At 42.1% G+C, this 24368-nt stretch overlaps 2 protein-coding genes across 10 annotated transcripts in view; one reads left to right on the top strand and one right to left on the bottom strand.

The window, feature by feature from the left end:
• USP16 (ubiquitin specific peptidase 16) overlaps positions 1-12623 on the bottom strand; it is a 28718-nt gene extending 16095 nt beyond the window's left edge. Inside the window, exons 1-5 of one of the 4 annotated variants that reach the window (XM_070455121.1) lie at positions 12535-12623; positions 9282-9397; positions 6110-6211; positions 3876-4054; positions 854-957 (exon numbers count right to left, since the gene is read on the bottom strand). In XM_070455121.1, coding sequence (XP_070311222.1) covers positions 854-957; positions 3876-4054; positions 6110-6170 — 344 coding nt within the window. In that variant the 5' untranslated portion in view covers positions 6171-6211; positions 9282-9397; positions 12535-12623. Of the gene's footprint in view, positions 1-853; positions 958-3875; positions 4055-6109; positions 6212-8292; positions 9003-9281; positions 9398-12534 lie in introns of those variants that run through there. The other 3 variants (XM_070455122.1, XM_020903593.2, XM_020903591.2) reach the window with 3 other exon arrangements.
• Positions 9478-23657, top strand: RWDD2B (RWD domain containing 2B). 6 transcript variants are annotated; one of them, XM_020903601.2, is made up of 8 exons: positions 12697-12855; positions 15480-15597; positions 15958-16099; positions 16703-16756; positions 19492-19718; positions 19809-19876; positions 19994-20356; positions 22776-23657. In XM_020903601.2, exons 5-8 carry the CDS (start codon positions 19512-19514, stop codon positions 23008-23010), a joined length of 873 nt encoding a protein of 290 aa, XP_020759260.1. In that variant the 5' UTR covers positions 12697-12855; positions 15480-15597; positions 15958-16099; positions 16703-16756; positions 19492-19511; the 3' UTR covers positions 23011-23657. The 6 variants fall into 6 exon arrangements, with proteins under 6 accessions (XP_070311224.1, XP_020759261.1, XP_020759260.1 ...); XM_020903600.2 differs by having other exon boundaries at positions 15929-16099; XM_070455123.1 differs by lacking the exons at positions 12697-12855; positions 15480-15597 and adding an exon at positions 9478-9761.
• The last annotated feature ends 711 nt before the right edge of the window (positions 23658-24368 follow it).

Below are 24368 nucleotides of genomic sequence, written 5' to 3'. Positions count from 1 at the left end.
TCCCAGGTGGCGCTAGTGGTAAAGAACCTGCCTGCCAATGCAAGAGACATGAGAGACATTTGATCCCTGGATCAGGATGATCTCCTGGAGGAGGGCAAGGCAACCCAGTCCAGTATTCTTGCTTGGAGAATCCCATGGACAGAAGAGCCTGGTGGGCTACAGTCCATGGGGGTCACAAAGAGTCGGACATGACTGAAGTGACAGCACATTGGCACATTCAGTGAACAGTGCTATGTAAATGGTTTTTAAAGATGTAAAATTTTAATGATGTTAAAAGACAAAAAATACCGGCCTAACATTTTCATGCAAATTCACTGCCAAAATTTATTATCTCAGTGTATCTGGAATTTGTTAGTGTCCCAATTCTATCATATGCTTTGTAGTATCATGAGAGAAATACAAAGGGTAAAAACTCCTGTCTTCTACATGCTATAATTGTGTTTGTACAATACTAAGCAAACGCTTCTCGTACCACCACATTCTCTAGCCTTCTGAAAGTGACGCGTGCGTGTGAGCTCAGTAGCTCAGCTGCGTCGCTCTCTGTGCCCCCGTGGCCTGTAGCCCGCCAGGCTCCTCTGTCCATGGGATTTTCCAGGCCAGCATGCTGGAATGGGTTGCCAACTCCTCCTCCAGGGGATTTTCCCAACCCAAGGATCGAACCCAAGTCTCCTGCGTCCCCTGGGTTGCAGGCGGATTCTTTACCACTGAGTCAATGGGGAATCCTGAAAGTGATGGTATGTAAACAAATACTAAAAAAATTTAAACTTTCTTGCTCTTTGAAACAGTTCAAACACCTCCATTCCCCAACATTTCAAATAATTTCCAGCAAATAGGCACAGGAGTAGAAACTCACCATACACTCCAGTTGTCCAAACTAAGAACCAGGCAATGAGGTTCAGATCGTGGTGTCAGGTAGTGCTTCAAAGCATGTTGCTCCTGAGAATTTCTGCCACAGCCCTAGAAAATCATAATCATAAAACTCAAAGCCACAAAAATTCACCAGGAGAGAATTCACGATCTACAATGAATAAGGAAGTGGATCAAGAAATCTTGCCATTCTTACAATTTTAAAGTTAAAACTTTAGACTCTAGCAGAGTCCAGATTCTGTGAGAACTTAAATACGAAGAGGCACCTGAGGACACTCACAGAAGAAGGTACTTAGAAAACCACATGCTAGAAGTACTCTTCTGCACCAGCCTGTCCTTTCCAGTCCTAACCAAACCATGCCAATGCAGTCACTCACTAGTTCTAATTTAGACTCCTTAACATCTTCCTAAATATTTTCCTAACTACAACCTTTCTTCACGTACCTATTTGTTCAGTTTAATATTCCTAAAATAAAGCTCTGTTCATATACTCAATTCAAAAGAAATGAATTGCTCTCAGCAAACCTACTCAACAAACCTGATACCTTCAGACCCCGATCCACCTTTCCAGGATTAGCGCCCATATTCTCCTATTTGAGTAGCATCTACCAGCTAAAACCACCTCGCTCCCACAATACTGTTTTGTTCACATTATTCCATCTGTCTTGAATTCTTTACCGTTACTGCCACAGATCAAATCCCACTTGGTCTCCAGGATCTTGCTCAGAGGCCACTTCCTCTTAGAAGCCTATGCCCAGCTTCCCAGATGAGAAAACACTGCTCCTCCCATAGACAAACTGCCACAAAACATGGTGTACATTCCTGAGGGCATGCCTTATTTTCTACCTTAGAGTAAAGCTGTTAATGTTGCTATCCCTTCTTCCCTTTCACACCTTCTGCAGGAGTGTAAATCCTGAAGGCATGAAAAACAGAATTAATCTATTACCAAAGACTCGAAAAGTGAGGGAGGTCAATAAGCATTAATTGAACAAGTAAGTGGGAGACTCCCACCTACATCTGCATAGGTGTATTCACAAAAGAACATGACCAGATTGTTCACCTCCAGCTGATTAGCCACAGCTAAGAAGCACATCTTCACTGTGTATCTATCTGAACCAGGCCTTCAACTCTCTCCAAGGACACTACAGTAAGTGGCCCTGTCTCTACTGCAGCTACAAAAAACATTACTTTGGGGGTGAAATATCCATCAATGGCTTCTAACCCTTTAACTATGATATCAAACCTACTGATTGAATTTATCCCATTCAACATTCAGTTCTAAAATAAATGAACTGCAATTTGGTATTGATTTTGAAAACTCTAACACCAACTGAGGCTATCTGAAACAAACATGAGATATCTTAATAACTGAGAATCCTGTGCTAACAGTGTAAAACCTACCTACTGGGATGAAAGTTAACAGTCAATACTGATACTGTCTTACCCCAAGGAACTAAAAAACTAGCAAAATAAATAAAATTTATAATAGGAAATGCATTATGGAAAATTTATAGTAGTAAAATATATTCATGCTCATCATATGTATCTAACAGGTTAAATGACAACTTTTCAAATACATATAAATAAAAATGCTAACATAAAACTTTGTAACTGTCTGGCTACAGTGAGATATTACCTGTCAGAATGATTAAAATAAAAAACTGTGACAATACTAAATGCTGGCAAGGATGGAGAGAGTGGATCACTCAAACACTACTGGGAGGAATATAAAATAGAACAGCAATTCTGGAAAAGCTTGGGAGTATCTTAAAAGCTAAACAATTCATTATTACCCAGCAATTGCACTCTTGGACATTTTTCCCAGAGAAATGAAATCTTAAACTAAATTCACACAAAAATGTGTACACAAATGTTCATAGCAGCTTTACTCATGATCACCAAAAAATGAGATCAGCCCAGATGTTCTTCAACAGGTGAACAAACTGTAGTACACCCCTACCATGGAATACCACTTAGCAATAAAAAAGAAGAAACCACTGAGACACAGGACTTGGGAAAACTTTCAGAGTGTAAGTAAAAAAAGTCAGTCCCAAAACATTGTGTATTACATGATTCCACTTACACAACATGTTTGAAATGACAAAATTTTAGAAATAGGGAATAGACTAGAGGTTGTGAGGGGCTGGGAGGAAGGATGGCAGTCCAGAGGTGGGTATGATTTTTAAAAGGCAACTTAAGAGCTCCCTGTGATGTTGGAACTTTTCAATACCTTGACTGTGGTGATGGATATAAATCTACACAGGTGCCAAACTGAACAGCACTTAATACATACACAACACACATATACCCCCATACAAACTAAGAGAAGTAACTCTGGGAGACCTGATTAAGACTGCTGGATTGTATTAATGTTAATATCCCAGTTGTGCTATTACACTGTAGTTTTAGATGTTACCACCGCTCAGTAGTTGCCTAACAGATAAACTTACCATCACCAAGGTTGATTAAGAGGCCCTCCTGACCTTTAGTACCAATGATACCTGTGAGCCATTCTGCCACCCAGATACCATCAGACCCCAGGTATTCATTCCCCAGAGGCCGAGAAATGTGGCCTGGGGGCAGGTCACAGCTCAGTCTGTCCATCCCAAGAATTATCCTCCATGGAAGGAAGCTGCCTTCCTTACCATCAGTTCCATTCCCCAGAAGCAACCAACATCCGATAAATGGTCTAGGCACAAGGACAGAGGCCTGGCCCCGTGCCTCAGTTCAGGACCTCTCTGAAGACCAGACTTCACTGTGGGTTCAGCTGAGGCCCTGGAGCATGCCTCTGCCTAAGCTTGCTTCTCTCCCTGGTCTCCTAGCACAGGACCCGAGAATACGTCCCAGTAAACCCCTACACACAAATCTGTCTCAGAACCTGTTCCCCAGGGAACACGAACTACGCCAACACACATTCTGGTCACCCATACCGAGCTTTTAGGTAATATCTTCTAAAATAAGTTTAAAGAGTTTAGCACAATCCCAAATCGATCAGAATCTAAGCATACCTGATGGCCACATTTAAGACACAGCCAAACTGAAGGATTTTCTTCTGTTTCTTCTTCAGGTTTATCTTTTACTTTATTGTCCGTCTTACAATCTTGGCAAATATTCCATTCCACATTCACTAAAGCTCTTTTCAAATTACCTTGTTCCAATCCTTTTCTAATGTGTCTGCACACAGGTTCTATTAAAACAAATAATAAATATGAGGTAGAATATGACTTTCTTCAGTTAATCTCAAAACATACACATGAAAAAAAAAAATGTACACATGATTTGAACTCCAAAAATGAATTTACTCTATAAACTGTTAGATAACCTAAAAACTTAAATTTTTGTCTGATATTTGATCATGAGATGATTATGTAAGAAAGATCTTAAGCTTTCGAGTCCTAGGTATAACCACCACCACCCTAAATTTACTTCAATTTATTAATTGTATCTATTATCCTCTTTATTTTAAAAGACTGCAGAGAAGGTCCCTCATTCAGTCAACAATACAACTACTGCATGTCTGGCACTGTAATAGACAACACAACCGAAAAAGTGACCAACTCACAGCTCTTTCTTTGAGCAGCTCACATTCTTGCAGGAGAAGCAAATTAGTGAATGCACAAGAATCTCTAGACATGCTTTATACATATGCGTGGGTGCTTAGTCGCTCAGTCATGTCCAACTCTTTGCGACCCCATGAACTGTAGTCTGCCAGGCTCCTCTGTCCATGGGATTCTCCAGGCAAGAATACTGGAGTGGGTTGCCATTTCCTTCTCCAGGGGATCTTCTTGACCCAGGGACTGAACACCCACCTCCTATGTCTCCTGCATTGGCAGGCGAATTCTTTACCACTGCACCACCTAGGGAGCAGTGCTATAGACATACTATAGCAGCACAAGAAGAGAAGGCTAAAGTCAACGGAAGTTTCACAGAAGAGGTGATGTCTGTACAATCTTGGGAGATACGTATAATCATAAAAACTTCTCATACCGATTAAGCACTTACTATGAGCATGAAACTGTGCTGTTTACACACATTATCTCATTTAATCTATACAATCACCACGAAAAGCAGGCTGTACTACCCCCAATGATAGATGACAAACCTCAAAGTTAGTGCCCAAGGTCACATAACTACTAGTGGCTACACTAGAATCTAGATTTAAGTCTTAATTTCAAGCTCATAGTTTAAACTATGACCTCATGGAGTAAACAATCTGAAAAGGCCTTGTGCTTAGTTGCTCAGTTGGGTCTGACTCTTTGCAACCCCATCGATGGTAGCCCATTAGGCTCCTCTGTCCATGGGATTCTCCAGGCAAGAATACTGGAGGGTGTTACCATTTCCTCTTCCAGGGCATCTTCCTGACCCAGAAAAGGCCACATCCCATTAACAAAGGGATGAAGATATAAAATGTAAAAGTGCATGCTGTCTTCTCAGAATGGCAGTACACGTGAAATAATGAGCAGCAGGACCTGAGACTGAAAACCCCACTGGGGCCAGATCTGTAACAGGCTATGCAAGCCACTCTAAAGGGCTTCAGTTCTTTCAGGGCTCTTGGAGGTTTAGAAACTCATCAAGTGGTACAATTAGCCTGATGTCCAATGAATATGTACCAAGAGAATACAAATGCAAATGAGATCGTGTGAAAAACTATGAAAGCGCAGTAAGTTGTCAAAAACAACACAAACTGAAAAAAGAAAATATTCTTTTGCAACTAGCAAATCAAAGATTTTTACAAACGATACCAAGCTGTGTCAATAAAGGTTCAGAGAAATGTGCACGCTGTTATGCTGCTAGGGGCCTCTACGTTAGTTATACATCTCCGAATGGCAAGAGATCCAAAAGAATCTTGAAAACATTTACATCACTTAATTCAGTGATTCTAATTCTAGGGTCTGTACCAAGAAGATAACCAGATGTACACAGTTTAAGCTACAAAAATGTTTACTATCACTCTATTCATAACACTGCAAAGTTGAAGATTACCTACATTTATAACAGTGGAGGATTACCTAAATAAATCATGAAAAATACACACCCATGGTCTTTATATCAATGGAATAAATATCACGCCATTAAAAATGTTGTGCAGACTATTAAATTACATGTCTATACAAACATTAAGTTAAAATGCAAATTACAGAATAATGTAATCAAAACACTTTGATCCCATTTTTACGTATTAAAATAGATGTCCATTTAGGGATACAAACATTACTTTAAAGATTTAATTGGTGAAATATACCTAAAGATTCAGAAGAATCATCAATTGGAACAGTTTTTCCCTTTGTCCGTTTCTTTCCCATGTTGGCACTTTAGGGATTACTTACTGACACAAAATAACAATCTAGAAAACAAGATAAAGTTAGCTTGACCAAAAAAAAAAGTTTTACAGTTCTCTAGGATACAGTAACGTAACTAAACCACATCATTTTGTGTATCTATCATACTTTATAAGTTACAAAGACCATTCACATGTATCATTCAGTTTTCAATAAGAACCCCCAAAGTAGAGTATCACCTCTGTTTTTCATAGCTTAGGAAACTGATTCTTAGTAATGTTAACAGGTGTTCAATAAATGTAAAGGTCTGGAGAGAATTTGTATCTTCTTACACAGATCTTGAAGTTTTAACACTTTACACTATTAGGAACTCAACTTCTCACTACATAAATATGGAATGGTGGTAGCACTCTGAAACTTTAATTTCCCTCTCTTCAAAGCCATCTTTATTAGTTCTTGCAGGCAATGCAATTAGATTTATAATTTCTCAAAGAAAATGAAAATAATTCTGAAAACAATCTCCTAGAGGGAGTTAGAAAATTTGCAAAATAGTTTCAAAGCCAAATAAATAGTGTGACACACTGTTCTGCATCTTTCCACACCAGAACTTTCTATGGATGTTAACTGAAAACTGACTACATCCGTATTCTCGACCATTTACATTATTATATTCTTGACAAAATCAGTTTGAAATAATATGACAAATCTGAAGTGAAGTGAAGTCGCTCAGTCATGTCCAACTCTTTGCGACCCCATGGAGGTAGCCTGCCAGGCTCCTTCATCCATGGGATTTTTCTAGGCAAGAATGACAAATCTAGCTCATATCAAATCACCTCTTCAATCAACAATTAAAAATTAGAAAACATGAAAAATACTTAAAGTACATACAGATCTACCTAATAATGATGTTTAAAAGTTATAGTTTACATACATTAGAATAACTTAGTGTCAAAATCACTTAAATGACTATAATAATTATTCTACCTGGGATGCTTATGAAAATTCTGATTGCATAAGTGGAAAGTAGGACGTGGGACATATATTTTTAAAACACTTCCCAATTAATTCTGAAAGGTAGCTGTCATCTTGCTCTGGCTTAAAGTCTTAAAAATATTCCTCCTTTAGTTCTTAATGTGTGAGGGTAATTCAAGGTAATCCCACAAGGTTTGTAAGAAAAATGAGTGCCAAATCATTAACTGTTACCCTTTTCAAAGATAAAACATTAACAAAGTTTCATGTTTACAAAACCAATGTATTTATTAACAGAACACAACCATATGGTTATATACAAAATGAGGGTATATTCTGATTTGGGGAAGGGGGAACAGCACCCAAGTTCTTGCCTCCCTCCCATCCAACTCCCTCTAATCTGTGCTGCATTCTAGTACAGACATTATCTTCCAATGATGCCATTTTCAACAAATCACTCTCCTGATTCAAAGTACTTAACAGTTTTTCAACCCACCCTCCTGTGCTGTGCACTCATGGTCCCTTATAAATTGTCCTCAACACCCTGGTAACCCTGACTCTCATTACTTCTCAGAAAAGAACCACTAATGTTTAGTCATACAGTGCTTCGGATTTTCAAAGCCTTTTCATAAATATTATCTCATTTGATTTTCACAAAAGCCTTTAAATGGAGCATTGTGCTAAAGAATTAAACTCAAAATGATGAAAGATTACAGGGTGGCAGAAATGGAACTTTAATCACAGATCTTTTGGTTCCAAGGCAGAATCCCACGGACTCTTCTGTACCCTCCAACTCCAAAACTCCTTGCCTTCCACCTCTAAGCCTTTACTCTCTAGGTGGGAGTTCTCTCCATCTAGCCAAATGTTTCCAATTCCTCCAAGATTTTCATTTCAATGGAGCCTTAGGCAACCAGTTGACTCTAAATAAACCACTCAACTCTTGCTTTCCCAGCGTTCAATGTGCGCTATTCATCTTGTACCCTAATCAGATACCTAAGTGAGATGCTTCTTAAATTTTTCCCTGGACATGTCATTTCTCTATCTGGAATCTAAAGTTCTAAGAGCAAGAAAGGGTTTTAGGCCTTACTTCTGAATCACCTACAGCATTTAGTACAGTGTTAACATAGAGCAGATCCTGAAATACTTCTTGTACTGAAACAGAAAAAGAGAACAGTACCTGTGGCATTAAGGATGATTATAAGGTGCAAAGGTAAGTATACAAGAATGAAGCACACAAATTCCGGTGAGAAAGAAAAAGGTAAGGAATGAAGAAATCTGCAGCAGTGCTGAAGACAGCACTAGCAGATCTGGTTTTGGACTTGCTAGTAGCCCGGACGCCAAAGGCAAACTTGAAAGACGAACTGTAATTGCTGCAGGCAGGGGACAGTAGGAGGACCGCTTCAATGATGTGGAAAAAAGGAGCTCCCAGTAAATTTCTGACAACTATAAAGGGCATCTAATGAGTTGTGAAAACACAGTACTGTGAGTATCATCATCTATAAAACATCTATAAATCTACTCATTTTTCAGGCGAGTCTTCAGATGAGCGTTACGTTCTGGGCCAAATTACTCTTTGCAGGGCTCCACGCAAAAGGTAAATCATAGCTGGTCTTGCCGGCTGTCATATTAACCCAGTTCCCTTCCCTCTCCGCCCTTCTAGTATTTCCCACGCCTGGCTGCGATCCATTAAACATGCATGCGTTTGGAAAACTTCTGTCAGCGGGGCTAAAACAGGGCTTTCAAGTTTCGCGAAAATGTGCCCTACCCTGGGAGCACAGAATCGTCTAGACGACAGCTCCTGCCTGTCCTAATAACCAAAAAGCGGACGCGACGGCAAACTCAGCGCCCACTCGTAAGAAGAGTCCCCGGCCGCGCGGAGCCCGCCACACCTCCCCTTCCCTTCCAACTGCTCCGTACCCACGGGGGGAACCTCGGGGTCCACTGGGTCGAGAAGAGCGCCAGCACCGACAACTCATTGGTCAGTTCCTGGAACTGACAGGACGTGAGGCCAATGAGAACGCGGTACTGGGCCGAGGCTAGGTAACGTGCTTAAAGGCAGAGGGGCCTTCGAAGAGAGAATGAGGTCAGGGGAGGAAAATTCGGGCTCCCGGGCGCGCAGGAAGTCATGCGAGTGGTGGCTGCGAAGGCAGTGGGAGCGGAACTCACCCACGGCGACAGCGCCCATAGCTGCATCCCCTAATAGGCCCTCGGCCTGGGCAGCCTGCTCCGTCTTCCTCCCCGGTGACGAATTGAGAGCGACGGAGCAGAAGCCAGCGTGACCCCTGGAAAGTAACAACTTCCGTTACGCGGCATTATGGGAGGAGGCTGTGGCCCTGGGGGCCCAGTGGCACAGACGCTTGTCAGTCGGCGCCTGCGCGGGACTCGCGCCGGAAGTCTGAACGCGGCAGCTTGTCAATGACTTAGCTGTCAATGATTTTTTTTCTTTCCCCCGCTTCCGGCAATTAGGTGCACGTTTGCTCGGTTCTGCGGACTCTGCGTCCCTGTGGATTGCAGTTCACCAGGTTCCTTTCGTCCATGGAATTCACCAGGCAAGAATACCGAAGTGGTTGCCATTTCCTACTCAAGGAATCTTCCCAATCAAGGGGTCAAACCCGTGTCTCTTGTGTCTCCGGCATTGGCAGGCGGGTTCGTTACCACTGGCCCCACTGTGATTATTGGGTTATTTAAATAGTTCTAAAGTATGGGTATGGGTACCTGGGGGTGGTCAGACATTTGTAGTCTCCTGGATGGTTACCTTACTCAATCACGTCACATTTGAAGGGGGACATTTAAATTTTACTCATTTTCCCTAATTCTGACCAGCCGACTTCTAAAGTTGAGTATATAGTCTTGAACTAACCTTGCTGACACGGTAAAATTTACAAATGTTTACTGTTTACGCGTTAGAAATAGGTTAAGTGCCAAGCCCTCTGTAAAGTGAAATAAACATAGGCTTAGTCGCCTTGGCGTTTAGTCCTATGCAGAAGACACAGTAATCGCTAGGGGGAAAGATGCAGGTCCCAATAGAAAAGCAAGCAAAGGATATAAACAGGTAATTCACAATAAAAACATGATCAAAAGAAATAGTCATCGTTTCTAGTAATCTGATAAAAGTAGGTTAAGAAAGTGGCACCCTAACCTGTCGAATTGGCCAGAGTAATGATGGTTAAATTTGGGGGGGGGGGAGTAAATGGTTCTCATGCTCTATACTGCTTATATAATTTTTTAAGTTTTAACATTTAGCAGATAGCCCTTTTTTTTTTTTTTTCTCCTTTCTATTCTAAAATGGCCTCAAGTCCATTGTACCACACCTAGAATGCCATTCACTTTTGATCTGTTCACACTTTAAAAGTCATTCACATAAAGAAATTGGCTGAAAAAACATAAGTAACATGGCTACCCTATCGCTCACATCACCTTATTTTACTTCTCTACCCAGCATTTATCACTATCCGGTATTTTTGTTTCATAGTTACCTATGTATTTACCCCCTGCCCCACCTCCGTGTGTATTACTCAGTCTTGATTGACTCTTTGCCACCCCATGGACTGTAGCCTGCCAGCCTCCTCTGTCTGTGGGGTTTCCAGGCAAGAATACTGGAATGGGGTGCCATTTCCTTCTCCCCTGCCCCCATAAATACCCAGAAACAAGCAGACCTAAGCTCTCTAAGATGGGGGCATCTTTTGTCTTGTTCTATATCTCGTGGCTATCTCTCTAGAACCTAGAAGTGTTTGGAACACAATACTTAATAGTTACTGAAGAAATTCAGTCATGAGAAATGCTGGTACTTGACTATTCACAGCAGCCTTACTCATAATAGCCAAAAAACTGCAAACGGCCCATGTCTCCATCAAAAGAGGAATGGAAGAACTGAGGTATAGTCACAGTGGATACAACTAAGGAATAAAAAGAGATTACTAATACACACAACAACATGGATACACACAAAGAAGCCTTACACAAAAGTACCTACTGGATAATTCCATCTCTATTAAGTTCTAGAACAGGCCAAAACTTAACTATGGTGTGGGGAGAAAAAAAAAAAGACTAACAGTTGCCTGTTGGGTTGGTTGACGACTGACTGGGAAGGAACCTGAAAGAATTTCCTGGGATGCTGTAATGTTCTACATTTCAATGGGATTTGAGTTACCAAGGTGTATGAATTTGTCAAAACTCAGCAAATATACATTTACATTTCCTTTTTACTTAAAAAAAAACTACATAATTGAAATCCTAATGCTATGCATGCTTAATTATTTAGAAATAGACTAATGTCTGCAGTTTACTTTGAAATGCATTAAAAGAGATGGGATGGATGAATTAGGTCTATGACAAAGGTAGTTAGGCATTGTTGAGGTCAGTTTCTTAACCTTAGCACTGCCGGCATTTTAGACCAGCAAATTTTTTGTAGGGGGGATACCCTGGTGCACCCTGGTAAGTTGAGCAGTATCCCTGGATTCTACCCATTAGGTGCCCAAAGCACACACCCTTCCAGTTGTGACAACTCAAAATGTCTTCAGACATTCCAAAACTCCTTTGGGGAGCAAAATCAACTTCCTCCTTTTCCTTTCTTTGTGAATTGCGTCACTGTGAAATTCTCTCAACTTTGCTGTAATGCTTGAAATGTTCCATAAAAGTTGGAGAGATTATTTAATGACACAGAAAAATGCTCACAAAATGCTCACCATGTAGAAGATGCAGCTATGAAGACCTTTAAACACATCTTATTTTTGTAAAAAGGAAAAAAAAAATAGCAATGATAGTACCTAATATCAATACCAGCTTGTGCTGTACTGGGCTTAGTCGCTCAGTCGTGTCCGACTCTGAGACCTTATGGACTGTAGCCCGCCAAGTATCTCTGTCTGTGTAGATTCTCCAGGCAAGAATACTGAAGCTGGTTGCCAAGCCCTCCTCCAGGGGATCTTCCCAACCCAGGGATCAAACTCAAGTCTCCCGCATTGCAGGCAAATTCTTTGCCATTTGAGTCACCAGGGAAGACCCAATATCTAGGCGATAAATCTTATGAGATTTCTGCAATGAATATGTACAATAGAGGAAAAGGTACATTGAGTATATCTAGTTGGTTAAGAAAAATATCTTTTAATTACTCTCGTGTTGGGGAGTCAGCTTAAAACTGTCCTTGATTAGCGGAGATAAATTTCTGTGTTGGCACAGGGTCCTTCCTAGGATCGCCACGGCCACTATCAGGCTCACCTGTCCCTACTGCCTACTCAGCGTCGTTCGGGGGCCAGCAGGACCGCTACTACCTGGGAAGATCTTAGGAATGCAAAACGTGGGACTCCAAGGCTACCTGCCGAATCCCATCTGCGTTATACCAAGATCCCCGAAGGACTCCGCCGCAAGTTCGAATTTGAGGAGCGTTACTTCAATGGACCATATCCTGACCCAGGAAACTTGCCTGCCCTGCTTCTCACTGACAGTGCCAGCAGCTGGGAAACGCGAATAGGGAACAAAAACTATCCGGCTGACAGAAACGAAGCCGGGCCCAGGGATCTCGGTTTTCTCAGCTCCGACTTCCGGGGCGCGCGGGCTTGAGAACGCGCACGCGTCCGTCCGGGAGGGCGGGGTCTCACTCTCCTCAGGCGGCCGGACCAAAGCTGTTTGTCGGCTTCCGGTTTGCTGGCCCTGGGATCTTTGAGGGTGTCTCCGAATACGAATTGAGCCGTTTGTGCAGCCAGGAAACGCGGGATTACAGCACTGAGTGGGCCCATGGCTCGAGGTGAGTCTTCTGTCCACCGGTGGCGCCGGCGGACCGGGAGTTCCTACGCTGCGGCGGCCCCTGCCACCGCTCGGTAACTCGGCGACCTGGTGGCCCCGCCTTCCCACTAACTTCTCACCGCTCATTGGTTAGAACTGGCGTCGCGTTTCCTAGCCCCGCCCACCCTCGTCTCCTCTCCACAGCGCCTACGCACCCCCGCCCCACCGAAACACACGCACAGCACACACGTCCTGAACATGGTCTGTCGTTAGGGTAAGGGCCAGGGGAAACTTTCTGATTAAGTTAGGGCTTGAACAGCCAAGTCCTTAAAAAAAATAATAGTCAATAAAAAGAAAAAAAAAAACTGCAAGGGAAAAAGAAAGGAAGCTCGTGTCATTCTGCGTTCTTTGGTGATATTTACTAAAACCTTGAGTCAGAAATTCCTGTTCAAGGTGTTTCTGGGACTGAAACCTCGTCTGCGAAAATAACTGGACAAATCACTTATTTGTGACATCACTCCGGTAGCTGTCCACCCATGCGTCACTGAGACCCAGACCTCCAAACTCAATGAGGCCTATTCCCGAGTTAACTCACTCCCCGACTGGCTAAACAAACGTGCTTTTGGAGAAATGCTCAATACTCCCTAAATTACATTTTCAGCCAGATCTCATAAACGCCGTAGTTGTTCATCTAGCTGCCTGCTGGACGTCTCTACTTACTGGGTGGCTTAATAGGCATTTCATTACCTAGTCTATCTAAGACCAAGCTTCAGATTTCCACCATCTTTCCCATCCAAGTAAATGGCAGGTCCATTCTTCCAGTTTTCTCGAAGCCTCGGAGTTATTCTTACATATCACATGTAATTCATCAATGATCCTGTTGGGTCTACTCTTAATACATGTCTAGAACATGAACAGTTGCTCACCACCTCCAGTACCATACCCTAATCCAAGCCACCATCATCTCTATCATTGTAGTGCCTACCTGCTAACTCTGCTTCCATCCTTCTTCCCAGCAGTGAGTGTGAGCCTTTTCATAAGTCAGACCCCTACAGTGGCCTTCCATATCAGTCAGGATAAAACCCCAAATCCTGGGACTTCCTTGGTGGTCGGATGTGGCAAGATCCCCAGGGCTGCAACTAAGAACTGGCACAGCTGAATAAATAATAAACATGTATTTTTAAAAATGCTAAATCCTGGCCATTCCCTATGAGTCCCAACATGACTGCCCCTGATTTCGTCTCCAACCTTTGGTCCTAAAACCCTGCCCCCGGGCTCACTCTGCTGCAGCCACCTGGTGTAGCATCACCCTGCTTCCTGGACTGTGGACATGGTGTTCCTTTTGCTCGGAAGACTTTTTCCCCATTTCAACACATGGCTTTCTTCTTCAGTGCCTTCAAGTCTCGTTCCCCCCCCAGTCACCTTAGCAAAAAGGCTGTCCCTGACCAGCCCGTGTATAATTGAACCACCCCCAGCAACTTGCACCTTATCTTCTTTATCTTCTTCATAACAGTTATTCACTGGATATATATGGGTGCGGCGGGGGAGGAGTGGCAGGAGACGTGTGTTCAATCCCTGGGTCGGGAAGATCCCCAGGAAGAGGGCATGGTGTTTTGTGTGTGTGTGTGTGTGTGTGTGTGTGTGTGCTGTTATCATAGTCTGCTCCCACTAGGTTAAATCTCTGACAGCACAGATTTTTTTTGTTTTGGTTACTTTAGTCCATCATTGCAGTCTTAGTGCTTGACATACAATAGGTTCTCAAGAAATATTTGTTGATTGAATATAAAAATAGCAAGCTCTTTATTGCATTTACTCTGTTGCCAGGCATCATTTTAAGCACTTCCCACACATCCTCATTTAATAACTTACAGCAGCCCTGTCATTCCCATTCTGGAGATGGGAAGAGTGAGGCACAGAAAATTAAGCCACCTGCCTCCAGTCACACAGTTAGTGAGTGGCAGAGCTGGGAGTTGCAGCTTGGCAGTCTGGCAACAGAGTATACTTAAACCACTATGATAAAAACCAAAGTAAACTCACCTCCTCTCATAACCGTCTAACGAGTTGTTTCCTAGTTCCCCAACTCCAACAGGACTGGAAAAGATAAGGAATTCTAATAATCCAGGAGTTTTAAATATTTCTGAAGGTGTATATATATATATATATATATATATATATGCTGAAGATATATGTGTGTGTATACTACATCCCCTGGAGAAGAGAATGGCAACACACTCCACTATTCTTGCATGGAAAATTCCATGGACAGAGGAGCCTGGTGGGCCACAGTCCATGGGGTCACAGAGAGTCAGACATGACTGAGCGACCAAGCCCACACACACGTACATGTATATCTTTTGGCCATACCACATGGTACGAGGGGATCTTAGTTCCCTGACCAGGGATCAATGCACACCCCCTGCAGTGGAAACAGAGTCTTAACCACTAGACCACAGGGGAGTCCCAAGGTGTGGCCAGATTTAAAGGAACCATGACCTTCTCTAGGCTGAAAGGTCTACTGGCGCTAAAGAAGTGAAGGGCTGCCTGCAGGAGCTTGGTCATAGGTGATTGTCAGAATCCCACCAAAGCAGGGAAAGAATAATGAAGAAATACCCTGGCCTCTTTCTCCTCCCATCCCCCCACTTCCAGCCAGAGCATTGGCCAACCACAAGAAATGCAGAAGACTTGGGTGCTATAGGCTGTGGAGGTCAGCTGTCCAGAGTCCAAGGAAGGGTAAAGGACCAAGAATGGGTTTAGAGGACAAACAGTAAGTAGCATAAGGAGAAATATTCCAAACGATGAGTCCCTGAATTACAGCTGGGCAGCTGGACTTGTGAAGAAGGAAGGGACAGCTTTAGGTCCGTGCTGTTTTTCGTGGGCTTTCTTACCCTGCACCTTTTTTCCTTCGCCACATTATGCCTCCTCCTCCCTTGTCTAAGTCTTCCCCTTTCTTTAAGGCTCAACTCAAATCCTGCCACCTTCCTCAAATCTTTTTTTGATGACCCATTTTATTGATCATGCCCTCATTATAATCCTTGTGATAATACTGGTCACTTGACACTTGGCCTTTTTACCTTCACTGTTCTATATTTTATTAGACATAAGTCCTGATCTTCAAACTAAATAGTTTCAGGAGGCAATGAAGGATGAAGCTCTACAGATAATTGCTGCCCAGTCAACCTTTACCACAGATGAAAAGGAAGTCCATGAAGACACCACCAACTGAAATAATGCTGTTTGATTCCCCAGAGTGAATTCTCATTGAGAAGGTAAGCCATGTTTCCTTTGCATCAGTGGGATTCAGTTTTCCATTCACAAGCATAACTCTTATTCCTTTCTAGTGAATTTAGAGGTACTACATGCTAATCATGAACTTCAAGCAATACAGAAGCATACAAATTAAAAGGTGAAAATCCTGTCAACTCACATTAGCCAACTGTTAGTAGCTTTGTGAATTCTCTTTGTGATTTTTTTTTCATGTACGTGTGATGGTATAAGAAGGAATAGTAGTATTATTTATTGATTAAGATTATTTATATTGTTCTACAATCTACTGTTTTCATTTATTTTTTTTTATTTTTACAATCTACTATTTCAGGTAACCATACATCATGAACATTAATGTCAATATCCATTTTTTAAGTTATTTCATAATATTCTACTGTTTGGGTGTACAGGGTGTACAGGCATATCTCATTTTATTGCACTTTGAAGATACTGTGTTTTTTGTTTTTTACAAATTGAAGGTTTGTTGCAACTCTTGAGCACATCTCTTGGTATTTTTCCAACAGCATTTGCTCACTTTGTGTCTGTCACATTTTGGTAATTCTCACAATATTTCAAACTTTTCATTATTATTATATTTGTTATAGTGATCTGTGACCAGTGATCTTTGATGTCATTATTACAAAAAGATTATCATTAAGGTATGTACGTTGTTTTTTTTACATAATTCTATTGCATACTTAACATTACAGTGTAGTATAAACATAACTTTTATATGCACTGGGAAATCAAAATATTTGTGTCATTCACATTATTGTGATACTGACTTTATTGTGGTGGTCTAGAATTAAACCTGCAGTATCTCCAAGGTATGCCTATGTATTTACTTAACTACTGTTCTGTTGCTGAACAGTTAAGCCATTTCTGAACTTTTTATTAACAGTGACCTTCGTTAGAAACATATTTTTATGTGTTGGTTTTTCTTTAGGTCAGCTTCATAAGATTGGAATTTTTAGATCAGCTTTCCTTATAACAAGCTTTCCCCCTTTTTCTTTTTTTTTTAATGCCAACTTGGTAAATTAAAAATATTGTGTTAGACGGACTTCCACTTTTCAGGATATTTTTCCTATTCTTCCCCAAAAGAATCATGATATATATATATATATTCTGAAAGGTGGAGAGGGGGTGACAGATCAGTAAACGACCTCGGGATCCAAGGAAGGACATGATGATCACTCCTTTGGGGATTTTTTTTTGCCTCAAATATCCCAGCTTGACACTGAAGAAGCAGCAACCCATTATAGTCTGCTGATGTCAGATTTTACCGGTGTCAGTAAAATACAGAAACTTTATGTCACTTTTAATTCAATGATATAATAATCTTAAATTTTTCTTCTACATACATTTAGAACAACAGTCTTATAACTTGTGATTCTGCCATCAGATATGTAGTGCTAATATTAAGAAACCCTGAAAGAAGTCTAAAGTCTAGACTCTAGACTCTAGAGTTTCAACAAATTCGTGTTTTCTACGGCATACACACAGCAGCTTTCCAAAGTAGGTGGTGTTGACAGTTCTGAGCCCTTCTGCAGTTCTGCAGTTCCCTTCCCCACCTGACCAAGCAGTTAATAAAGGGAAGAAAGCTGAAATCTGAGTTAGCTGTGACTCATTGACCCCACTCCACCTTCCCGTATTTTGTTGACAGCTTTTATCTGTCATTTCCTGTCCCTTTATCTTTAACAATCTATTCCTGTTCTCTAACTTTAGTGGAGGGAAAAGAGAGAAAGAGAAATTAATACATGTGCTCAGCCTCCATGTTTTATTAGATGGCCCCACACTTTCTTGCAAATGAAAATCAAGTTATCAAATTCTAAGAAATGTTTTAAAATCCAATTTGATTAGCATCTTGTAATCTTTATGACCTTGGAGTGGGGAAGAATCTTTGCCAACAAAGATTCAAAGTCCAGGAGCTGTAAAAGAAAAGGCTGGTAAGTCTGCCTCCTTAAAAATAAAAACTAATGAATGGCTCACAGAACACCATATAAAGACTCTGTGTGCCAAAAATTTTTTTAAAGCCGGGGACTGTGTGAAAATTTTAAACTTCCATGTAGGAACTTTCTGGAAGGCAACTTGACAGTATCCAAACTTTTTAATGCTATCCTAATCAGCCACCTCTGCAAACTTATTCTTGTATGTATATTATTCACAGCTCACCAAACTCTGTGTTTTTGTGTGTGTGTATGCGTATATATAAATTTCCATTATAGAAGTGTTCATAATAGCAAAAATGTGGAAAAAACCCAAGTGCCCATCAGTAGATAAGGAATGCAATAAATTATGACATATCTATCTGATTCACTATGATAGTCAACCACCAGAAAGAATGAGATAGATCAATCTGACAGTGAATAGATGTCCAAAATATATTTGGTGGGGAGTTAGGCAGTAAGGACAAAAGGTTTGTAAATATGACCCCTTGAGAATACATTTTAATTATATATTTCATTCTCTACATTTATTTACACATTGTATCACCGTGTGTTTTCCCTATATGTATAGGTGTAATGCCTAAAATGTTTCTGAAACACCAAAATCTCTGCCTTGGATGAGGGACTTAGCTAGGGGAAGCTATCACCAGTAGCAAACTGTGTCTTCACTTTTTAACCTTTGTCCATCATTGAATTTTACAATCTTTTGCTTTTTTGCTGTTGCTGACATGCATTCCTCGAGCTATGGGATAATTAGCCTTTACTTTCTGTTTTTCACATTCTTCTATTTTTTAAAAACTAATGAATTTTAAGAGAAAAAAATGGCCACACATCTAATTTTCTTCCTTATTCTTTTCATTCTGAGTTTCCAAGATAACCAATCAGAGCCTCGCTCCTGGTTATATCATTGATAACTTTTTGACTACACAGTTAGTTTACTTCCATGTAATTGCTCATTATGGTATCTCGAGATGCCACATCAACTATCTGCGTACAAAGGAATTTGATGCCTGGTTTTTTTTTAGAGTTTTATCACTGTCATTGGGTTGTCCTGTAGTTTGGATCCTTGGTGGTGGTTTAGTCGCTGAATTGTGTCCAACTTTTTGGCACCTCATGGACTGTAGCCCACCAGGCTCCTCTATCCATGGGATTTCCCAGGCAAGAATTCTGGAGTAGATTGCTATTCCTTTCTCCAGGGGATCTTCCTGACCCAAGGATCAAATCTGGGTCTCCCACCTTGCAGGCAGATTCTTTACCAACCGAGCCACCAGGGAAACCCCTTTGGATCCTTAGTATATTACATCTGAAAGTAACACAGAAGGTATTCTGATTAAATGTTATATTTTATTAAATCAAATTTTCGGTAAGTACCCATATTCAATATGTACCCATGTTGAGTTCTCCCAAGATTGTATTTATAAATGTCTCTCTTATCCTTACCTTCTTAGAAACTTACAGGTACCCCGAAATGACTGAGATTGAACAGGCAGAGGCCCAACTCTCTGAGTTAGACCTGCTGGCCAGTATGTTCCCCGGTGAGAACGAGCTCATTGTGAATGACCAGCTGGCTTTGGCAGAACTGAAAGAGTGCGTTGAAAAGAGGACCATGGAAGGACGATCTTCAAAAGTTTACTTTACAATCAGTATGAACCTGGACGTATCTGAGGAAGCAATGGTAATTCAGTTTTACTTCTGGAAGCATTGAAATATGTCTCAACTTAAAACAGCACTTAGGGCAATTTTTCTCTCTCTTTTTTTAAATCAGGTGATGTTTTCTCTGGCCTGTATTCTTCCTTTTAAATACCCTGCAGTTCTGCCTGAAATTACTGTCAGGTATGTTACAGACCCTGGCCAACTTTAGAGGTCAAAACTAACCTGAGAACAAAAGCAGTTCTCAAGTTTGTTCTGAGAAAATTCATTTAATATTTAACCCCATATCTTTTCCATTAGGTCAGAATTATTAAGTAGATCCGAGCAGGCTCAGCTGAACACGGATCTGACCGCATACCTACAAAAGAACTGTCTCGGAGATGTCTGTATACTGAATGCCACAGAGTGGGTTCGAGAACATGCTTCTGGCTACATCAGCAAAGACGTCACCCCGTCCCCTGCTCCAGGAAGTACAGTCCAGCCGGGCGACCGCGTTCTCACAAGGCTCTGGATCTACAGCCATCACATCTACAACAAATACAAAAGAAAGAATATTCTCGAGTGGGCAAAGGAGCTTTCCCTCTCTGGGTTTAGCATGCCTGGGAAACCTGGTGTTGTTTGTGTGGAAGGCCCACAGAGTGCCTGTGAAGAATTCTGGTCAAGGTTGGCCATCACAACCTTTTTTTTTTGTGGCTGTGCTGGGTCTTCGTTGCTATGTGCGGGCTTTCTCTCCTCTTATAGCGAGTGGGCACTTCTCTCTAGTTGTGCTCTGTGGGCTTCTCATTGTGGCTTCTCATCGCAGAGCACAGGCTCTAGACACACGGGCTCAGTAGTTGTGACTTGCTGGCTCTAGGGCACCAGGCGTGGGCTTCAGGAGTTGTGGCTCATGGGCCCTAAGCTGTGCAGGCTTCAGGAGTTGTGGCTCGCGGGCCCGAAAGCATGCAGGCTTCAGGAGTTGTGGCTTGCGGGCCCTAAGCCATGCAGGCTTCAGGAGTTGTGGCTCGCGGGCCCGAAAGCATGCAGGCTTCAGGAGTTGTGGCTCATGGGCCCTAAGCCATGCAGGCTTCAGGAGTTGTGGCTTGCGGGCCCTAAGCCATGCAGGCTTCAGGAGTTGTGGCTCGCGGGCCCTGAGCCATGCAGGCTTCAGGAGTTGTGGCTCGCGGGCCCGAAAGCATGCAGGCTTCAGGAGTTGTGGCTCATGGGCCCTAAGCCATGCAGGCTTCAGGAGTTGTGGCTCGCGGGCCCGAAAGCATGCAGGCTTCAGGAGTTGTGGTTTGCGGGTCTGAAAGCATGCAGGCTTCAGGAGTTGTGGCTCACGGGCCCGAAAGCATGCAGGCTTCAGGAGTTGTGGCTCACAGGCCCGAAAGCATGCAGGCTTCAGGAGTTGTGGTTTGCGGGCCCTAAAGCATGCAGACTTCAGGAGTTGTGGCTCATGGGCTTAGTGGCTTCACAGTATGTAGAATCTTGCTGGACCAGCGATCGAACCGTGCACTGGCAGGTGGATTCTTATCCACTGAACCACCAGAGAAGTCCAAGGCTTTCACAACTTCTGTCTGCCTTGTCAATTATTACAGTCTGCAACATGATACTCAGTTCAGTTCAGTCCCTCAGTTGTGACTGACTGTTTGCGACCCCATGGACTGCAGCAAGCCAGGCTTCCCTGTCCATCACCAACTCCCGGAGCTTGCTCAAACTCATGTTGGTGATGAGTCAGCCAGCCATCTCATCCTCTGTCGTCCTCATCTCCTCCTGCCCCCAATCTCTCCCAGCATCAGGGTCCTTTCCAATGAGTCAGTGCTTTACATCAGGTGGCCAAAGTATTGGAGCTTCAGCTTCAGCATCAGTCCTTCCAATGAATATTCATGACTGATTTCCTTTAGGATGGACCAGTTGGATCTCCTAGCAGTCCAAGGGATTCTCAAGAGTTCTCCAACACCACAGTTCAAAAGCAGCAATTCTTTGGTGCTCAGCTTTCTTTATAGTCCAACTCTCACATCCATACATGACAACTGGGAAAACCATAGCTTTGACAGACCTTTATTGGCAAAGTAATGTCTCTGCTTTTTAATATGCTGTCTAGGTTTGTCATAGCTGTTTGTCCAAGGAGCAAACATCTTTTAATTTCATGGCTGCTGTCACCATCTGCAGTGATTTTGGAGCCCAAGAAAAAAAAGTCTGTCACTGTGTCATGTATCACGTGATACTAGAGATGTGGAAATCTGTGTGTCCCTGAAGTCATATCAGGATTTAGTCTAAAACAGCACTCACATTTGGTCAGCGTACTCCCCTCACCTGACACACGGCACAGAGAAGATGTTCTGTAGATAGATGTTAAATCCCGCCCCTGCCCACAACACTGTCTACTGTCCCCTCCATTTCTATGGATCTGATTCTTCTCTCATCTTAGCGATGCTGTAAGTTGTGTGTACCCTATGGAACAAGGAGATTTCTAATCTTATTTCTATAAAAGTGAGAAATGAAAAGTGTCAGTCACTCAGTTGTGTCCGACTCATAGCGACCCCATGGACTGTAGCCTGCCTGGCTCCTGCGTCCATGGAGTTCTCCAGGCAAGAATACTAGAGTGGGTTGCCATTCCCTTCTCCCAGGGATCTTCCTGACCCAGGAACTGAATCCAGGTCTCCTGCATTGCAGCAAATTCTTTACCATCTGAGCCACCAGGGAATCTTATTTCTCTACTGATACCCTAAATGTCAAGCCCCTTCAAGAGGTCGAGATTCAGGAATTTCTACATTTGTAAAATGCTGATACCAGGCAGTGATAATGGCAGTAAATGAGTTTGCGGATGGGATATGGAGGAAATGGCAACCCATTCCAGTATTCTTGCCTGGAAAAGCCCTTGGACAGAGGATCCTGGCGGGCTTACAGTTCATAGCATTGCAAAACAGACATGACTGATTATGTATTACTGGAATCATATTTAATTAAAATAAAATCCATGTGAGATAAAAGGACATTTCTTTACTTCTAGGAAAAGGCATTGATAAATCTATTTTATAACTTCTACTTTTAGGGCTTTAGAATACACATCTTCAAAATTTCTACTCTGAAAATTTCTTTTCAGGCTCAGAAAATTAAACTGGAAGAGAATTTTAATTCGCCATCGAGAAGACATTCCTTTTGATGGTACAAGTAAGGACATGGAGAGACAAAGAAAATTTTCAGTCTTTGAAGAAAAAGTATTCAGTGTTAATGGAGCCAGAGGAAACCACATGGACTTTGGTCAGCTGTATCAGTTTTTGAATGCCAATGGATGTGGGAATGTTTTCCAGATGTTGTTTGGTGTGGAAGGACAGTGAGCAGGGGAGTGGCTGAAAGCGTTTTGCCACTGTTGGTCTTTTGACTTTTTCCTCTCTTTTGCTTGAAAGATTAATTTGACTTTAGTCCCCCTCTAGAATTTTAGGGAGGAAAAAGAGGAAAAGCAATGTAGCAGAAATGCATCTGTTAAAAATATGTCATGATTAGAACTGAGTTTTAATTTATAATCTTAAAATTGTTGGTAGACATTTCTTGACTTACAAGCTACCTGTTTTGAACGAGAAGTTAATTATATTATAACGTGGGTGGTCCATCTTGCCACCCATCCCCGACCCCTTCCCCCTGTATCTGTGTCCACTAAAGAACCTGGAAAAGCTAAAGGCTCACTGTCTCAGGCTCTCTGGCAGCTAGGGTGGCGGGGGGACACAGCTTTGAGCATGGAACCTCTGGAAAAAATTTTGCTTCCCTGATTAAAGTGATAGATGCAACTAGGGCACCTCTTCCCTCTCTTCTGTCACAAACACCAAAATGATCACTGGAGCTGCAATAGTCCTTGCAGCCACGAAGGAAGGAGGGGTCAAGAGAGCCACAAAGATGCCAGTCCTCAAGCATTTGAACCGCTGATCCAACACTAGCCCCTGCCTATCTCTAGACAGCTTATTAGGAAATAAAACCAGTTTTATTTGTATTTCTGTGCCTGTTACTAGCAGCTGAAAGTGAGTTTGCCAATTAGATTTTTTTCAGAGCATTAGTTTTGCAGGCCATTTGATACAAAGACAGGTGAGATTTTTCTTAAACAGAGTTTGCAGTTCATCTGTATTTTTGTACACTCACACTGTGCCCCTGCTTCTTGCCTTACCTCAGGGAAGGCTTTGAAGACTTTTTAATAGGTCTCAAGCGTGCATGGAATTGGTAATTTAGAGCATTCGTTTTTGGCAAATTGGATTTTGACAAATTTTTTTCATCATGCAAGTGGCTTTCTGTAAATCTACTTTCAGCAAATTGACCCACTCAGATAAACACACAACCTGGTTTTTGAGATCCTGCATAAACCAGTTTCAAAAGTGATGATTAAATATTTACTAACTGCTATTACTCAGGTTGATCCTGTGTGTTGGGTGTTCCTTGAGGAGTCAGACTCGGATGGAGGAATGGGTGGAGGTGGGGGGCACATGCATTGCTTATCTTAGTAAAACAGTTGGAGGTAACTTATGTGGCCATCACTAAGCGAGTCAGTAAGTATATTATGCTACATATTATCCAATGCTAGGGAGAAAACAAAAGGGATAAAGCAGAACTACAAGGAAACGTGGACAGATCTTAGATACACACGTAGGGAAGAATCCAGATGGTTTTCATGGATGCGAGTCTTACGTTCCTTCTCAGGTTCCCTCCCTGC

The sequence above is a fragment of the Odocoileus virginianus genome, chromosome 25 (genome assembly GCF_023699985.2).
Source record: "Odocoileus virginianus isolate 20LAN1187 ecotype Illinois chromosome 25, Ovbor_1.2, whole genome shotgun sequence".
Taxonomy (NCBI): Eukaryota; Metazoa; Chordata; class Mammalia; order Artiodactyla; family Cervidae; genus Odocoileus; species Odocoileus virginianus.
Note: the sequence above shows the minus strand (reverse complement) of the source record. Positions and strands in the feature narration are given on the sequence as shown.

Coding starts and splice junctions, on each gene's coding strand:
- RWDD2B (XM_070455123.1), top strand. CDS start 19,512: ATGACTGAGATTGAACAGGCAGAGGCCCAACTCTCTGAGTTAGACCTG. Junction 19,719..19,808: donor ACGTATCTGAGGAAGCAATG/GTAATTCAGTTT, acceptor TTTTTAAATCAG/GTGATGTTTTCTCTGGCCTG. Junction 20,357..22,775: donor TGTGAAGAATTCTGGTCAAG/GTTGGCCATCAC, acceptor ATTTCTTTTCAG/GCTCAGAAAATTAAACTGGA.